At 39.0% G+C, this 17096-nt stretch overlaps 1 protein-coding gene across 1 annotated transcript in view; it reads left to right on the top strand.

Annotated features, from left to right (window-relative positions):
- The window catches only part of akap13a (A-kinase anchoring protein 13a), a 152210-nt gene that overhangs the window by 94142 nt on the left and 40972 nt on the right, over positions 1-17096 (top strand). The window contains exons 12-18 of the mRNA XM_084721804.1: positions 842-1221; positions 5396-5458; positions 8300-8477; positions 9001-9103; positions 10574-10699; positions 14549-14591; positions 15717-15828. Of these exons, the coding sequence (XP_084577930.1) occupies positions 842-1221; positions 5396-5458; positions 8300-8477; positions 9001-9103; positions 10574-10699; positions 14549-14591; positions 15717-15828 (1005 nt within the window). The remainder of the gene's footprint in view (positions 1-841; positions 1222-5395; positions 5459-8299; positions 8478-9000; positions 9104-10573; positions 10700-14548; positions 14592-15716; positions 15829-17096) is intronic.

The raw sequence follows: 17096 nt of genomic DNA, 5'->3' as shown, positions 1-17096 counted from the left end.
TCCACCAGAAATTCAGCAATTTCTCATTTGCAAATATGCACATTAGTTGATGAATAGAAAGTATGTAGTAAGACAGTCATGTCACAATGATGAAAAAACCTAGAAAACACTGTATATAAATTAAAAATATTTTCCAGGGAAAGGTTTGTTTTCACAAGGTTGCCACCATTTATTGGCGTTTGTTTTAATGTCAGTGTTGCTATAAAGTGGCTCTGGCTCATTATCCCTAAGCTTTGCCATTTGGTCCTCATTATATCCCATTCCTGTGGGTTAAAAAGCTCTCCGGCATTCTCCTAATTCATTGCATGCTTCACTGAAGAAATGCAGATGGATATACAACGTGATAGGCTAGGTAATTAACAATAATTCAAAGGACATCTTTTCTGTTCGGTTTAATTCTATTCTGTCCCATTACATTTTTCATCTAGGAGGCTAATAAAAAAGTGACACTGACTTATGGATTTGAAGTATTCCCCTGTTACTGTAGCTGGATGGTTCCTCTTCCTGTGTGCCTCTGTGAGCAGAGCGAGGCACTGACACTGGACTATAGCTCAGTTTCCACTGGAGCGCACTTTGATTAAATGTAGGATGGAAGTGAAAAAGACAATTTTTATACTCATGTGATCCCTGAAATAATAAATCAGTCAACATTTCATTAGAATTTTGGCATTGAGTTATCTTTTTTTTAATTTAATGAAGCTGTTCTTGTGGCTTATGATAAATTAACCCTTTTCGATAGTGTTTTTTTTTTTTTTACTCTGAAAGTCCCCCACAGGCACATGATGCTGGGCAGTGAGCCTTTTAAATAATAATAACATCTATATTTCTTGGATGTCTGCAGAACGATGAACCAGTGACAGGGGGAGACAGTGCCAGCGAGGTTTCTGTGTCCTGTTCCTCCACGGACGACACTGCCAGCGTTGGCCCGTCCAGCTCCAGTCCCGAGGGCAGCCAGGGCCTGGAATGCGGCTGGAGCCCGGAGGAGGGCATCCAGACCGGGGCTTCTGTGACTGCAGGACCGGACAGTGGTGGTGGAGGAGGAGGAGGAGGGGGAGGAGGAGGAGCGGGAGAAGCTGAAGAAGAGGCCAAAGACAGAGTGACTGAGGTCCCACGGCGCTCCTGTCTCCTCCGGAACAGCATCCGCTCCCTGTCGCCTCTTCGCCGCCACAGCTGGGGTCCTGGGAAGAACAACGGAGGAGACGCAGAGATGAACCAGAGAAGGTGAGACCAAGGAAATTTTACTTTCCTTGAGTGAGACTGGGAAAGAGTCTAGATGATATTAGGCTCTTTAAGATGAAGAATTTCTAATGACATTGTTGATGGGGTTGAATTGTGAGACAGGAATGTCACTCCTTTGTCTTCGACCTCTGCTGCTGGTGTTAGTTTGGTGTTAGTGGGTGGATGTCAGTAGAGCTGATGTGTGCAGATGTCAGTATTATTAGAGCTTGTTGATGGCGCTCCCTCTGTGCCTTGTTGAGTGTTTCCTCCTCCTGCTGCGAGCAGCTGTGTTGCCATTTGTCTGGTGTTGGTAGGGAGCTCTTGATATTGTACACACACAGATGCATGCACACAAAGCCTGAGAGACACGCACCTCAGCCTCAACACATTTACAACACACATTGGCTCACACTCAAATATGTATAATCATCAGTTAACTACTTCACACTCACACTGACACATTAACATTACTAATACAGAGCTACATGAGTGGCCTGTACCACAATGTTGGAGTGAAAACAGGAACATAAAGTGCTTAAGATCAGATCATATCATATTACCATGAGCTTTCATTTGTAGTCTTTCTTTCTTTTTTTGACCGGGGGTGCCTTTTATAGATAAACATGAGGCACCTGCGGCACTTAAGAGGCATGCAAAGTGATTAAGATAAAAAATTTAGAGAAATGTTCCTCCTCCTGCCAGGAGTGCGTGTTGTGTGAAGCACTAGGACTGTGAAATTTCTGTGATTACAGAAGCATCTTGTACATGTGGAGCGACAGGAAAATGAATGCAATGGAAGTTGATTAGTGAGACAAACACATGCATTCACCACTTCCTGCCTGATTGGCCCCTTTCTACTGTTTAGTCAAATTTTAAATGAACGGTTCACATTTTGGGAAACATGATTACTCACTTGCTGAAAATTAGATGAGGAGATGGTATCTGTAGGATAAATATGAAGATGCAGCCAGGAGCTGGTTACCTTAGCTTACATAAAGATTGGAAGTATGGGCAACAGCTAGCACATGTTTTATCTTGTTTGTTAAAATTACTGGTTTTACAGTGATTTATGCATGGGACTATATCTTGACTAGGTTCATTAACTCTCTTGAGTTGTGAGTTGGTAAGTTACTGTACCTGGTCAAGGAAGAGTTAGGCACATAACCTCAATTTGTCATTTTTGCACTTGATATGCATGTAGATGGATTTCGTTGTGTATGAACAGACCCAGGCTGTTTTTTTTCCCCACTATTTCCAGTCTTTGTGCTAAGCTAAGCTAGCCATCTTCTGGCTCCAGCTTAATATTTAATGGACAGATATGACAGTGGCATCAATACTCTCATCTAACCCGCTGCACAAACACAAAAAGAGGTGTATTTCGCTGAACAGTTAATTGAAATCTTAGCAAAATGGCCTTCTGCAATTTTTTAAATTGCAGGAAGTAGGATATTTGTTATAGCCAAAATGTGTCAAAATATCATTTTTAAATTGAAGATTGTCATGCTGCAGAGATGGCTTTGACATCATATTTTACAATTATGAGAAAACATCTTTGTTTGTTACAGATCTCACTATAACAAAATGAAATGATCTCTGCCTCTAATGCCCATTTGAAATCATTATTCTGAACATGTTATCACTCCTACAACATGGTGGCTTTGTGCCTCAGACATACACACACACACACACACACACACACACACACACACACACACACAATAATGCCCATAGATATTCAACCTCCCATCAGCAAATAATATAGTTGGTTCGTTCATTCATTATGTTCTTATTGACCTTACATCCCCTCATATCCTAACTCATCTCACCCATCATGCATCACTTCCTGTCCGTCTCATCCATCACCTCCAGTTCCATCCGTAGCCCTGGTGAGGGGAAGCGGACCTTTCACAGGAGAAGGTACTAATGAATCACATTCATCAGTTCATGTATTGTGAAGATTGACTTGTTGCTAGGTGACGTGTTAGGTGTAGCCTTTGTTGATCTTCCACTTTTTAATGTATGCCTGCTGAACCACTGCTGCATTGTGCTCCGTCCCCGCAGGCGACTGCAGTGAAAAATGTTTCTCTCTTTTCACCCGTCGGAATGTGCAAGAAATACTGTGGCAAATAGATGGTTGAGATACACTGGTGTTTTGTACTGCAGTGGTTATAACAAGCAGCCACACGGACAGAGGCGAGCTGAGCTCTGGAGGCTCAGAGGACTGTATTGGCTAGAGATTGAGAACAGAGGATTTTTTTTTGTGTGTGTAATAAGTTCCTGTAGGGGACTTTTTCAAGACTTGTAAAGGCATCAGAGAAGTTTTGAACTCAGTCCTGGAGAAGACAGTGTGCCACAGCAGTAAATACAGGATAGAAGTTGTGTTAAGCAGAATTGTTGAAGATAGAAGAAGAATGGCTTTGTTGACTGTGTGAATATATCCAGCAACATTCCTAACTGGCATAAGCATCCACACCCAGGTAGCACGTAGTGTAGAGTAGTTTGTAGGGATGAGACCCAGACTACATGTCATTTTCAGGCTTCAGCCTTCTTTTATGGCTTGAAGTTGGAGGATTGAATCTCTTCAGATTTAAAGATCATCACCTTACACCTGTAAGGGAAAAAACACCCTGTCTTGTTTGCATTTCTCTAACCCAGTTGTAAAGGTCTTGGGCAGTGCTAAACCCAGGATGTTGTGATGGTGCCACTGCAAAATAGTGTTGAGGAGGAACTTTTGTGGAACATCACAGCAAAAGATAAAGTAACAGCTGTTAGCTTGTTAACATTCATACTATTAGCATCCCAGACACTAATGTAGCATTTTCAGCATGTAGGGTGCAACTAAGAGGCCTTTCTTGTTTCCCCGGGGACTTTGAAAACATAGATAGCGGACTCTGCGATGCCACTTCTGTCAAGCGACCAGCAGCAGGTCTTATACCCACAATGTGCATCCAGTGGGTCAGACTAAGAATTGACAACTCAAATGCTGGTTTGGCGAGCTCACCGCTAGATGCCTCTAAATCCTACGCAGTGGTCCTTTAAATTTGGCTAATAAAGAGGTAAACAATGGTGGAAAAAGAACTGAAAATCTGTATTCAAGTATAAGTGGTGTTACATCACTAGAACATTACTCAACTACAAGTAAAACTACTAGTGTGAAAAAAATACTTAAATAAAAGTACAAAGTATTCTTCATAAAAACTACTCAGAGTATTACCTACTTTTCAACCGTTGATGTTTAATGCACGAGTGATAGCAAAGGACTTTCTGTTTCTCCAAATATTCAGTCTAAATTACTCCCAACTGTTCTGGTTAGTGGTCACTGTCACCTTTCCAAACCTTTGGGTGCTGCAGCATTTTTTGTTTTTGTTTTTGTCAGTATGTCATGATTTTCATGGGCCTCTAAGGCCTTATTGGCCAAACAAATTCTGATGAAAGCTTTGGATATTAATTCAAATTATAGGCCTACTCTGCAGTAAATTATGATTTTAAAAGTTCTTTAGTAGATTACATGGTGTAATGCATACTTAACTAAGAGTAAAATTTCAGATTTGAAGTACCCAGTAAAATGACTTAATTGCAGGAAAGTATTTTCCCTGCAGGAAAGTATTTTCCCTGGTATTTAGATCAAGATAGGAAATCAGTTGAAAAATAAACTTATCGTTGTTCTCTGGTGGACAGAAAGTTTGTAAATGACCTGAACATACTGTATCTTTCAACATTCTGGCAGAAGATTCCTGTCACTTGTCAGGTGATATATGGTCAATAATATTGTATGGGCTCAAATTAAGGCACGTCTCTTATGGTCAGAGGCCACTGCTCTGACCATCAGGCCACACATTTAGAAGAAAGCAGTGGCTGCTGCACCAGTAGTTTCAACGACAACATGCAGGCTGTTCTATATTGCATTTCTTGCTTAAGGTTCAAGGTCATTTCCTGTTTCCTCTTAATATTACCATAACACTGCAGCAGGAACTGAACGTGCACACTTTTATAGTGTTCATGTCTGACAATATGAAATGTACGTACTTAGAACAGTTGTTCACTTATGCTAGAAAAATGTGTCTTTCAACATAGCTGTAACTCCATCCTGTTTATCCTTTACTTGCTCCCCATCACTCCTCTGTATGTCCATCTCCATTCTTCCCTTGACTAACCCATTCACCTCACACTTTGTTAGCATCAGCTGGTGTCCTCCCGATGCTCCCCACGGCCACGGTGTGGAAGTTGTTAGTTCCCTCAGGTACAGTGTGTCTGTGTGTGGTGTTTTGTTGTCCTGACCTACTTTGAATGAGGCGTACTTACATGCTGTTTGGATTTGCATTTGTGGTTTGTCAGGGCATATATGCCTCCGTGCATGTGTTTTTCTGAGTGTAAGAAATGCCCTGCCCAGTCAGTGTGTCAGTTGGGAGCTTCCTCCAGCAGAGAGCTACAACAGCTGCTGGTGTTATTCATGTTTCAGCACCGATGAGGACTTTGTGGCTCTGTAGGACAGTATGTAACAATCCTGGCGAGAATCAGGCTATAATATGACAGATATAGTCATCTACATTCACGGCCCCGAGGATAGGTGAGTGCTGCTCCATGTTGGTCACTGATAATCACCAAGTCATGATTCTTGTGGTCCAGTTTAGGTTAGTGATGTTTGAATGTGTTGGACTGATGATTTGCTGGATAATGGAGTGCCAGGCAAAAGCCAAGGGCTGGAGATAAGAGAGATTTACTGCTGCAGCTTTAACTATCACAGAGTCTGTCCTGAAGCGGATAGAGCTGCAGCCGTGTGGCATAGCTCATCCTGAAATGTAGCTGTAGTTTTCCTCTCCATAATCATTGTATTGGATTTTTTCAAGGCCTCTTATTTCCAGTCATAGATCGATGTAATTGGGTTTGTAAATCACAACTGCAGAGCTCTCTATGCTGATGCTGATGTTGGAAGTCATTTGCCGCTGCTTCAGCTGTAAATCTGCTCCAGAACCCAGTGATAACTCAGCTGGCTAAACACTGTGCAGGACCAGCTGTGTGTGTGTGTGTGTCTGTGTGTATGGCAACAGGTGCATGTGTGCATGTCTGTGTGTGTCCGATGCAGCAGTAACTGTGTGAAACCAGAAAGTTGTGATGAAGAGTCAAGAGAGACTACAGTCCAGACGTTATTTGACATGACCTCACACAAATTGCAACAGAAGCTCTATCAACTCTTCCAGTTTCATAAATATGTCATTTATTACAAGAAGTGCTGCAACTAATAATAATTTTCATTATTGATTAATCTGCCAATTATTTTCTTGATTAATATTTTAGTCTAAAATGTAAAAAATTTGTGAGAAATGCACATCACAATTTACCACAACCCAAAGTGATGTCTTCGAATTGCTTCTTTTGTCCAAAGTCTAAAACTCAAGGACTCTTTATTTTGTATCATAAATGACAAAGAAGTACAGCAAATCCTCACATTTAAGAATCTAGAACCAGCAAATGTTTGACATTTTTGCCTGAAAAATCACTGAAATGATTAATCAGTAATAAGAATAGCTGCTAATAACTAATTTTCTTTTGATCGACTAATCAGCTAATTGTTGCAGCTTTAATCTAATGGTGGAAAGTACTGAAAAATACTGACAATCTGTGATGCTGAATGATGAATTTCTAATTGTCACCCATGTTTACAGCACAGTGCATATGCAAAAAGAAAATTTGAATCCTTAGATGCATAAGTGGGTCAAAGTGAAGATTTGTTTTCTTACAATATCTTTGAAATGAAAACAAATTGTTCCTGTTTATGTGCATTATTACTAACAATTATGTCCATTAGTGCCACTTTGGCACTCAGAAATTTAAAGAAAGTCATATAAAAGTGCTATTTTAAGTCATTATTTAAAGCTACCACAAGCAACGTTTCCAACGTCATAACCACAAAATATAACGTCAGAAATAAAGTTATGCAAATAAAAATCTACTCCTGCTTCTTTTTAATTGGATAATGTGCTCCTCGGTGTTACTCTGGCTGGGAAAATGTAAACACAGGCTTGTTTCATCTGATTTCATGGGGAATCTGACCTGGTGGCAGCCTATACTGCAAAAGACAACCCTCTCATTTCAAATGTTAGAGGCATCAGTATTTAATTAACTGGTTAAAAAGTCCTTGTAATAGCTTTAAATAATTTTGTTAGTTCTGTTAGTTAGTGTCGACATTTACATGGATTAGTACCAATTTACATTGATATATATGATATATATGATATATAAATATACTATATATTGATATCGATTTAAATCATAATTTAAAAAGTGGTACAAGAGTATGGTTGAAACCACCACTTGGATCTCTTTTATGTTATAGAAGAGACTTTTTCTGAATAATAATTTCTGTTAGATCTTCTGTTGGAATATGTGAGGCTCACCCCTCTTTTTTTCTGACAAAATGTCTGCACCAGAGATGAAACGCCAACTGGTTTCATGATAAACCTTGATAAAATTCTCCACAATTACTATTACTGCTTCAAATTTTCGTTCTTGTGATAGTCATGTTTGATTGTGAGCTTTAGAAAACTTACAGGGTAATTACTGTCCAGCATCAAGCAACAGTCTCCCAGATGCAGGCACAGCAACATGGGTTTGTTTTGCATCAGTGAAAACAATGAAATCACAGAGGACATGATCCCATTTAAATAGAGAGGTTTTCAGTATAACTTGAAATGATTTCAGTGTGTGCATCAGTACTTTTTAAGCATTTGTAGCACATTTTAACAATACTGTGATAATAATGATAACCATGATAATTTAATTATTCTGTCACTGTAATTGTGATATGAAATTTTCATCCTGTTTCATCTCTTGCCTGCACTAAAAAAGACATTTTTGGGAAAGCAAAGGAACTTATTTAGGCAATTTTCAAACCTTTCCACCCTTAAAAATCCTTAAGACACATTGAGGACAGAAAATCAGTTTTTTTTTTTTATGTCTCAGTTTGTGTGAGGTTGACCCACACTTTTCAATAAAATGCCTGGACTACTAGTACCGTGCACTGAATGAATAGAGTCATTCCTCCTTCTTTGAGGTGACGTCTGACTTCTGTTTGTCCACACAGCTACAGCCTGGAGGGGCTCAGCGGGGGCCAGGAAGAGCTGAGGGTCCCCACCAGCCAGGGGCCCCGAATCCTAGAGCCTTCAAGGATGCCCCGGCATGACAGCGATGACAGGGGCTCCCTGGTTTCTCTGACAGAGGAGCAGGAGGAACTGGCGGAGCACAGCAGGCTACATGACCCGGTCAGCCAACACACACACACACACACACACACACACACTCACTCACACACTCACACACACACACACACACACACACACACACACACACACACACACACACATAAAATCATCACGTTTGTCCTTTAGATGTCATATTTTCATATTGTCATGCAGTCGGCCCTGAGGGATCCTCACAAACATCCTCAGCCTAATTCACATGAGAGGAAAACTGGATTTGCTCGTACATAAACAAGACTTATAAACAGTCTGGGGAACTTTGAGACTTGTCAGTTCGGGGATTAGTAAGAATTAATAAACATCGCTTTCCTCGGGCGGCTGCTCTCCGCTGACATTGAATTAAAACAAATTGCGAACACAACATCACAAATGATTTGTGTAGTTTCCCTTTTAAGTTTACCGTTCCTCTTTCCAGTTTAGTGACTGGTAATGTTTTGTTCCGCGTTATCTCTGCCAGGCTCAGTGTCCTTTTTTTCACTTTGTCATGCACTCTGTTTGACACAACTTTCTATGTCTCACGCTCCAGAAATTGAGGCGGTATCGGCCCCTGCGAAACAACTGTCCTCCCATGACCCTGCCCCTTACCAAGTCTGTATCCATGCTCGCCATCAGCCAGAGAGACATTGATGGTGAGTGACAAGTTGCGAGGCGCATTTCTGTTTTACCAACAACTGTCTGACCTCTTGATCAACAATTTCCTTCCTTTAAAGTCATATATCAAAATGAAAAGTTGAGTATGATTAATGAATCAATAAAGTGGTAAATATCTTAATGTTCAAACGTACAGTCATTTTAGGGAGAATTGTAACTTTATATGAAGAGTAACACAAAATGTAGATTTCATTATGTTTTCCTAGAATCACTCACAGCAATGATAAATACAGTGGAAAGGTAGTTTAATACAAAAGTACACATTTTCACAGTTTTTTAACGGCCCTACACACCCAGGGTCTTTTGTAGGTCACTTATTTGTCTGTGTGGGCGTGAACAGATTATTGATTGACATCTGTTTGACCCTCTGATTAATTTTGTTGAACCTGTCAGGGTGAGAGAGGTTACACTCAGGTCAAGATCTTCTTGTAAACAATACAGTGCGTATTGACAGGTGCAGATTTCACTACAAAATTAACCGTGACTTAATTCTGAGCAGATTTTCAGGAAAATTGGTTTGTTATAAACCTGGTAGATTTAACATGATACTGGTTACTTGTTTAAATTCAGGTACTGGAGGATATTGAATATATGGCAACTTTTGTGAGTTTCTCTAAAAATATAAATTTCTCTATCTATTATACTGAGTGAAATCACCTGTTTTGCTTGTTATTGTAATAAAAATTTAATCAATTCATTAATTAACTAAACAAGACTATTTTTTTCCTCAGACTCCAGTTAATAAACAGTTCATCCTTATACCCCAAGACACAAAACTCCACTTGTGCAGGATGGACAGTTTCCACTACACAATGTCATAAATATTGTGAATCTCAAATATTTTATTTTCGTCTTCATTTATTCACTTTAGACACTGACACATGCAATTTTAGGAGAAACTCATAAAAGCTGAAATCTGAGATAATTCTCACTTAATGTTTCCTGTTCATAGGCCACTGAATGCATGTCCCATTAGGAAGGATAATGTTTTGGCATAGAGCTGATTAGATCACCTCCGGTAACTGAGTGTAAGTCCAACAAGTGACCACTATCATATTCAGTTTTTCAGGTCTCTAACAAACTAAATTTCAAGTTTATAATTTCATAAAATTTCAGTTGATTTTTTTAGTGCAAACAGCATCTGTCAGTGTACATTGTACTGTTTACATCTGCATCTCCATATCAGTGATGGCTCAATTCAATGTCAACCTGAGGCGAGATCTGATTGGAAAGAATAAGTGTAAACACCCGTGTGAGTGTGCAGGGCCTTTTCTTACAACAAAGTTTCATTTAGCAGACGCTTTTCTTTAGATTTGCTTGATTTCTTCAGCAGTTAAACAGTCAGGTGCTGAAGTTTCTCATCCATCCTCACTGTTATTATAAAGTTACCTCATTTTACTAAGTCATCCGTTCCTGCTGTGGTTCTTTCCTTCCTGCCTTCCCCCCAGCAGTGGGACGCCTGAGACGTAAGAGGCGAATTTCCTTCTCTTTCAACCTTTCCCCCATCCTCACCAAATCTAAGTCTCAGTTCATTTACGGGGACTCTTCGTCTAGCGATGATGAGGATAACTTGAGTAAGTAATGTGCTGTAAACGTTGCTGCAGTAGACAATAGGTGTGATAGCTGTGAACCAGAACAGTAGCTGTTCCTGTTAGACTCCTGGACCTCCTCAAAAGACTGAAACTCAGAGTCACTGCTGTTTACTATGTGAATATAAAAGCACTGATGGCTCAACCTGCTGAAAAGGGTCTAGTTTACATGGCGATGAGCTGTGCAGCCCAGTAAAAGTTGTGTTTTGATCAAGGAACACAGTCACGATTTTAGACACTCAAATGTTAACCAATTAGTATTACCCAGATTACCCTGTACTCATGTGCTGACCTGTCACCTGAAGTACAGTACGATCTTTATGTTCCCTCTCTTGAGGTGTTCGAATGTTTCGACTGCTTCTACATTATGAACTTCCATCACAAAATACACACGATGGATTATATTGAATATCGTAAACATGCGGCTTTATCTTAAGTGCAAGCTTTCAGTTGTTACAGTTCTCCAGTGGGTGAGAGCTCTCTGTTGTATTTACTGCTTTCACAATAATGGAAAGATGTGCACTTAAAGGGCAATTTCAGTATTTTTCAACCCTATTTCGACCCTATTTCCCCATATTTTTGCATCAAAATGACTAATTAGGGCAACAGTTTTTGAAATTAGTCTGATATTGTGTGACTCTGCTGAAGTTGACAAAACAGGCTCTGATGTAATCCTTTTATGTGTAATTGTGTACCATATAATATGGCCACTAGAAGGCCTGTTTTGCTACTGGCAGGCTCAGATTGTCATTCTATGTAACTGACAGGAAAAGGAACTTTTACAGAAACAGTAACTTCATCATGATCATCTTCATTAAAACTCAACAAAAGCAAAATAAAAGGTTCACCATTCCACTGTTCCAACCATTCATTCATGAGTTAGATGTGAAAATATCGTGAGAGTAGTGACAGGGAGGTCGAACGTTAGAGAAGCAACAACGAAAAAGGTGTGTGGATCAAGAATATTTTCTCATCTAACTCAGCGAATTAAAGCTTTACTTCAAGCAAACAACCAGTTAGTGATTGTTGGAGCTGCGGAAACATGAACCAAAACATATTAGGTTTGTTTATTTTGTTTCTGTCGAGTTTAAATGAAGTGTATTTTACAATTATAGAATCAGTGTTTTTGTAAATGGAGTCTGGTGGGATTGACAAAATAAAATAAAACAGCTGTTTCTAAAGAAAACAAATCTTATTCTAAACAAAAAAAGGGTCTATCTCTGTAAGGATCCTTTCCATAATGTTGTCAGACATGTAAAATATATCTATATATCTATATATATATCTTGAGCCTGCCAGTGTCAAAAGAGACACTTTTAGTGCTTAGTTCTTAGCTTGCTCAATACTAGAATAATTTCAAAAACTGTTTATTTGTCAATTTGACATATAAACAAGGGGAAACAGGGTCCAGGTTGAAAAATATTGAAGTTGCCCTTTAAGACTGAACAAAAATAAAAGTTGTAAAGGGTGATTTTAGCCTAAAGTTCAGCTGAAACAAACTTGTCATCAGGAAACCACTAATTATATTGCTGATATTAAGCTCCTTGCTGTATGAATGTGCAATTAGAATGAGCTTGTAGTGAAATCATTGGCAGAGAAAACCACCTTTCACCTGAGCAGCAAGTTTTGTGTTAATAATTCGTGTTGATGACATTAAATAAGACTTAAGCTTCTCCTGTCCCCCACCCAGCCCAGTATTTAGCTGACCTTTATTTAGATTAGTCTTTGTTGTTGTTTCTTTGCAAAAAAAACAAAAAAACAAAAACGAAACACCGGAGAAAGTGGGAAAAAGAATAACCATAAACAGTGCAGGTGAACTGAGGAAGCCCTTTCTTCCCTGCAGATAAATGTGAGCATGTCACCTTCGGTTAAAGACACCGAGCCTTCCCTTTTCTTATCTGTGAGATATTTCCACTGGTGTCCTCTGTCTCCTTGACTGTGTTGCTAGAAACACACTCAGGCCAAAACTTTGCCCTCATTATCCTGTTTTTGGGTTTGACTTTCTGATGCAGAGCAGGGAAGCAATGCTTATTTGCATGTACCGTACGCAAGGGCGAAGATCTCATTACAACTTTGACGGAGGACAGCCGTGTGCTGGGAAAGAAATTCAACCACGGTCTCTATTTTGATTGCCATTTGTGCTTATTACACAGCTTTTACTATGGCCCGAGAGAAGTAGAAAACAGGTTGGTTTTAGCTCCACTTCGTGCGTTACTTTATGCTTTTTACAAGCTTCATTATTAGAGGTTAGGTCGGCTCAGGTTATGTAATTAACATTAAAATACCCTCTGCTCCCTGTGGTCTTTCAAGTGGACAGACTGTTAAACCGAACTCCATTCTTAAAGCAGCTGTTTTATGGTAGTGTCATTATTTTTCACAGTAGAAACTTTAGTTAAGCCATCACAAAGACTATTTTCTGATTCACTTCAACGTACAGGCACAGTCGGCACACAGGTCATTTATTGGGTAACACCATGAACTAACTTTTGATGAAGTGTTTGCCTCAGATGTATATGTATTGACCGCCAAGTCCCACAGTTTACCATTTATCTTTTGTACAGAAGATCTGAAGCCACAGATCTCCTTTCTTACTGTCCTTTGCTCTTTGGGAAAGTAAATAGTATATTAAAAATGGATTATTTCAAAAATGGAGTTGGCTTCTATTAAAGATATATTTTCAATTACATAAATAATTTAGAAATACTTTACTTGGGTGGGATTACTTCATGTTTTTTCAGTAGTATTGAAACTTCTCCAGGCAAACAAAACCTGCATTCAGTCCTTTTTTTGTCCACAGATCTAGGAAAAAATGACTATATGGTTTTGGTTGCAGCCAGTCACCACAAATGTTCTTCATAAAGAAGAACCATCAAAAAAATGTTTCAAATGAAGTACTCCATTGGCATCAGTATCACTTTAAGGGTACCCAGCACTAGTTGCAGGGCACTCGTCCCCTCCGTCCTCCTCTGAATCTGCACCCAGGACCGTTTTGGGTAGATATGAATGATTAGAAGGAAGCAGAGTTGTTCCCTAGAAAAGAAGCATACCTGCATTTAGCTGATACCAAATAAGTAGAGAATCTGATGATTATTTGGGAAAGAGTGCAGTGTATGCTTTGTTTACATGTTTGAATTTGTATTTATTTATATCAGATGCTATCAGATGAAAAATACAAAATACCAACATTTTGGCAGTGACTTTAGCCAGGATGAGGAGACAGGGTGGAGCTTGGGTAGAACAAGCTAGCTACAGCTGTCATGACTTTGTGTGGACAGCCAAGACACAGGATAAATGAAGTATGATTAGCTATTGAGACTGTAATGTCTTGTGGGAAAAATTTGACTTGACTTTGTATTTTGAAATTTCCTATTTCATAAGGATGGATGTCCATGCAGCCAGAGATTTTTTGGAGCTGGTGTCCAGTAGCCATTATTGGCTCTGGATCTGAAGGCAGTACTTCAGCTTCAGCTTTTTGGCCTTGGTGCTGGCCGCCCTCACCAGCGCCAGAGTCATTTTGTTTTTTGGCTGCTCCACAGCTTCCATGAGAGTAGCTAATACCTGAGTTATTCAATTCTCTGCCCGATTCTTGCAGCCAGGACTGGAGCTGACAATCCTGTGTAGACACGTCGTTAGGTCAACGAGGCAAATCAAATCACTTACTGTATGTGCAGGGAAAGCAGGATGATGAGATGATCACTGCCTAAAATAGAAGGAAGAAGGAAACTTTCCATCTGAGATGACAAACATAGCAAGTAAAAAGCCCCCTCCTGTCCTGTATTTACCAACTCTTGAATCTTTGTCCTACTGCTCACTTCCCCTCTCTGTATTTTCCAGGTATGAGGTCGTTTTCCAGCAACTCTGGCTCACTAGCATACAGGTCAGTCCACCTCTGCACATACACATTATCATAAAACAGTTCTGTAGGTTTTTTACTGCAGCCGGGACCTTTATGGTCCCATAAAGATACTGTGTGGAGAGGTTCTTGTAATCAGTCAGATGGTTCTCTATGGAACCTTTTATACTGCTGTAAAGAGCCATTTTTAGAATGTGTGAACAGGTAAGCCTTGTGCCTGCAGCGGTTTGAGGATCAAATATGTATGTGTGTGTCTGAGTTATTACAGTTTTCTATTTTTTAATTATTTTCGAATTTTATTTCATTTTTCAATTCGGTTTAGTTTAGCTTAGTTTCCAGAGTGGCTTACTGGTTTCATATGAGTTTTTACCGTTAAAAACATTTACTTTTAGTTTAGTTTTTATTAGTTTCATTGCGACTCACAGTCATATAGACATCCCTGTCTCAATAAACATAATGCAGCTCTGTCTCCTCCTTGTTGCTGTATTCACAAATTTGACCAAACTAACACACACTGAAACCAGACATTTCTTGTATAATTTTATTTTAGTCACTTTTATAAGTAAATAAGATAATTTCAGTTTGTTTTCAGTTTTTATAAAGTCTAGTTTTTAATTTTATTTCACCTAATAAAAACTTCATTAAGGGACTAGAGTAGTGCGACCTGACCTGACCTGATTTATTATCTGACTTATTTACACTTGGTTTCATTATTTGAAAGAGGCTGATTTTATATTGTTGTATTATTTAAAACTGGTTTGATATTTACCAGGTTTTATTATTTCAAATGGTTGATTTTACCTGGTTTTAGCTAACTATTGTCTTTGCCTGTTATTATTTTTATTATTTCAAGGAAACTGTCACACACTCAACATGTGTATTTAGACACATCTAGGCAAGAGTATGTATGATCTGTTTATATATTTGTAATATGTTGTGTGATACAGCAGCTTTGAGAAGAAAACAGTTAAATAGAGGACAATTAAGTATACCTTGCCTTATCTTACCTTACCTTAAAATGTTTTTTCACACCTAGTTTTAGCCTTAAGTTTAGTTTTAATTAACTATAATAACCTTAGTGTGTGTGTGTGTGTGTGTGTGTGTGTGTGTGTGTGTGTGTGTGTGTGTGTGTGTGTGTGTGTGTACCAGTATATCAGAGGAGGAGCCTGGCCCTCTGCGGAGCGACACTGAGGGGAAGAGTGTGACAAAAGTCAGCCGGACCTTCAGCTACCTCAAGAACAAGATGTACAAGAAGACCAGGGTGAGGGAACACTGAGTTTTTAATCATCCTTAATAAAACTTGGGAAGGACTTTTAAGTTGTAGTTACTATATTTCATGTACTTTTTATGTGCACTGTGTGTTTGGTCAAAATTCAGCCTCCTTTCATAGACTTTTCTTCTTTAAACATTTATTACAGCCTCGCTGTGATCCACACGCACACATTCACACACAGTCACACAGAGCTGCGTCTTCTTCTGTCGGCCTCTGAATAGCTCCAGTCAATCAGTATGGGCCTGCGTGTCTCGCTCCAGGGCAAGTTGGTGTTTCTTGTAATGCTCAGATTTCCCCTGTAGGTTTGGTTTTCAGCCCCAACATTTTCTAGTCAGACACAACTAGAAGACATGAGAGTGTGGTATGAGATGTGGTCAGGTCATCCTTTCCCCTTCCACAGGGGTCATGTCAGGTAAATCCCCAGCTAAAGATGTTTTTCAGTTTCAATATAGCAGTAATTTCATATTACATTGTGTGACAATCCTGATTATATCCATTAAGTACAATTATTTTAGTGAAAGAAAAAACTTTTGTCATGAGTACTTTCCATCATAATCTGGATGTCAGAAGACAGCAGTTTAGAAATAATGGAGTTTAGCATTTCCTTTTTTTCCCTTAGTGTTTTTACTTTCATTTTTAAGACCATAAAAAGCAGCCTTTTACATTCAGTAATACTCCACATAATTGGTGCATTGTTACAAAACAAAGGAAGAAAGGGAAAAAAAATACTTTATTTGTATGTATATTATATGCATTTTAAATGCAATTGATGCAAAATATAATAAATATAATGAGCATTTAGAGTGAAAATAAAAGTCGTACATTTTTGGAAACTGCGTAGTCCACATTATTCCTTCACTTGTTCATCTATATCCTTAACGTAATTAATGAAGGGCCTCCATATATTCTCAAAAATATGCTGTTAAGCCTTCAATTTGTAAGTTGTCCTTTCTAATGGAAGCCTTGATAACAGCTGTCTCATCCATTGAGTAAGTGCTTGGTCAATGAATATTTTCCATGACAGTGCAACACATTTTTTGGCATAAAGCAAGCTGAGATCTACAAATGCTCGCTCATTTTTACTATAATTATGTTTCTTTGGATGTAAGCCCAACAGAAAGTGCTTAAAACTCAAGTACTGACAAAGTTCATGATTTGGAAATACAAAAATTTAACTGATTAATATTCTCAATTTGGAATAAACAGCACTATATGTAGTTACTTAAACTTGCACTTGCTGTCTGAAATTGTGCAGC

This window comes from Lutjanus erythropterus, chromosome 1, assembly GCF_056507025.1.
Source record: "Lutjanus erythropterus isolate fLutEry1 chromosome 1, fLutEry1.hap2, whole genome shotgun sequence".
Classification (NCBI taxonomy): domain Eukaryota; kingdom Metazoa; phylum Chordata; class Actinopteri; order Lutjaniformes; family Lutjanidae; genus Lutjanus; species Lutjanus erythropterus.
Note: the sequence above shows the minus strand (reverse complement) of the source record. Positions and strands in the feature narration are given on the sequence as shown.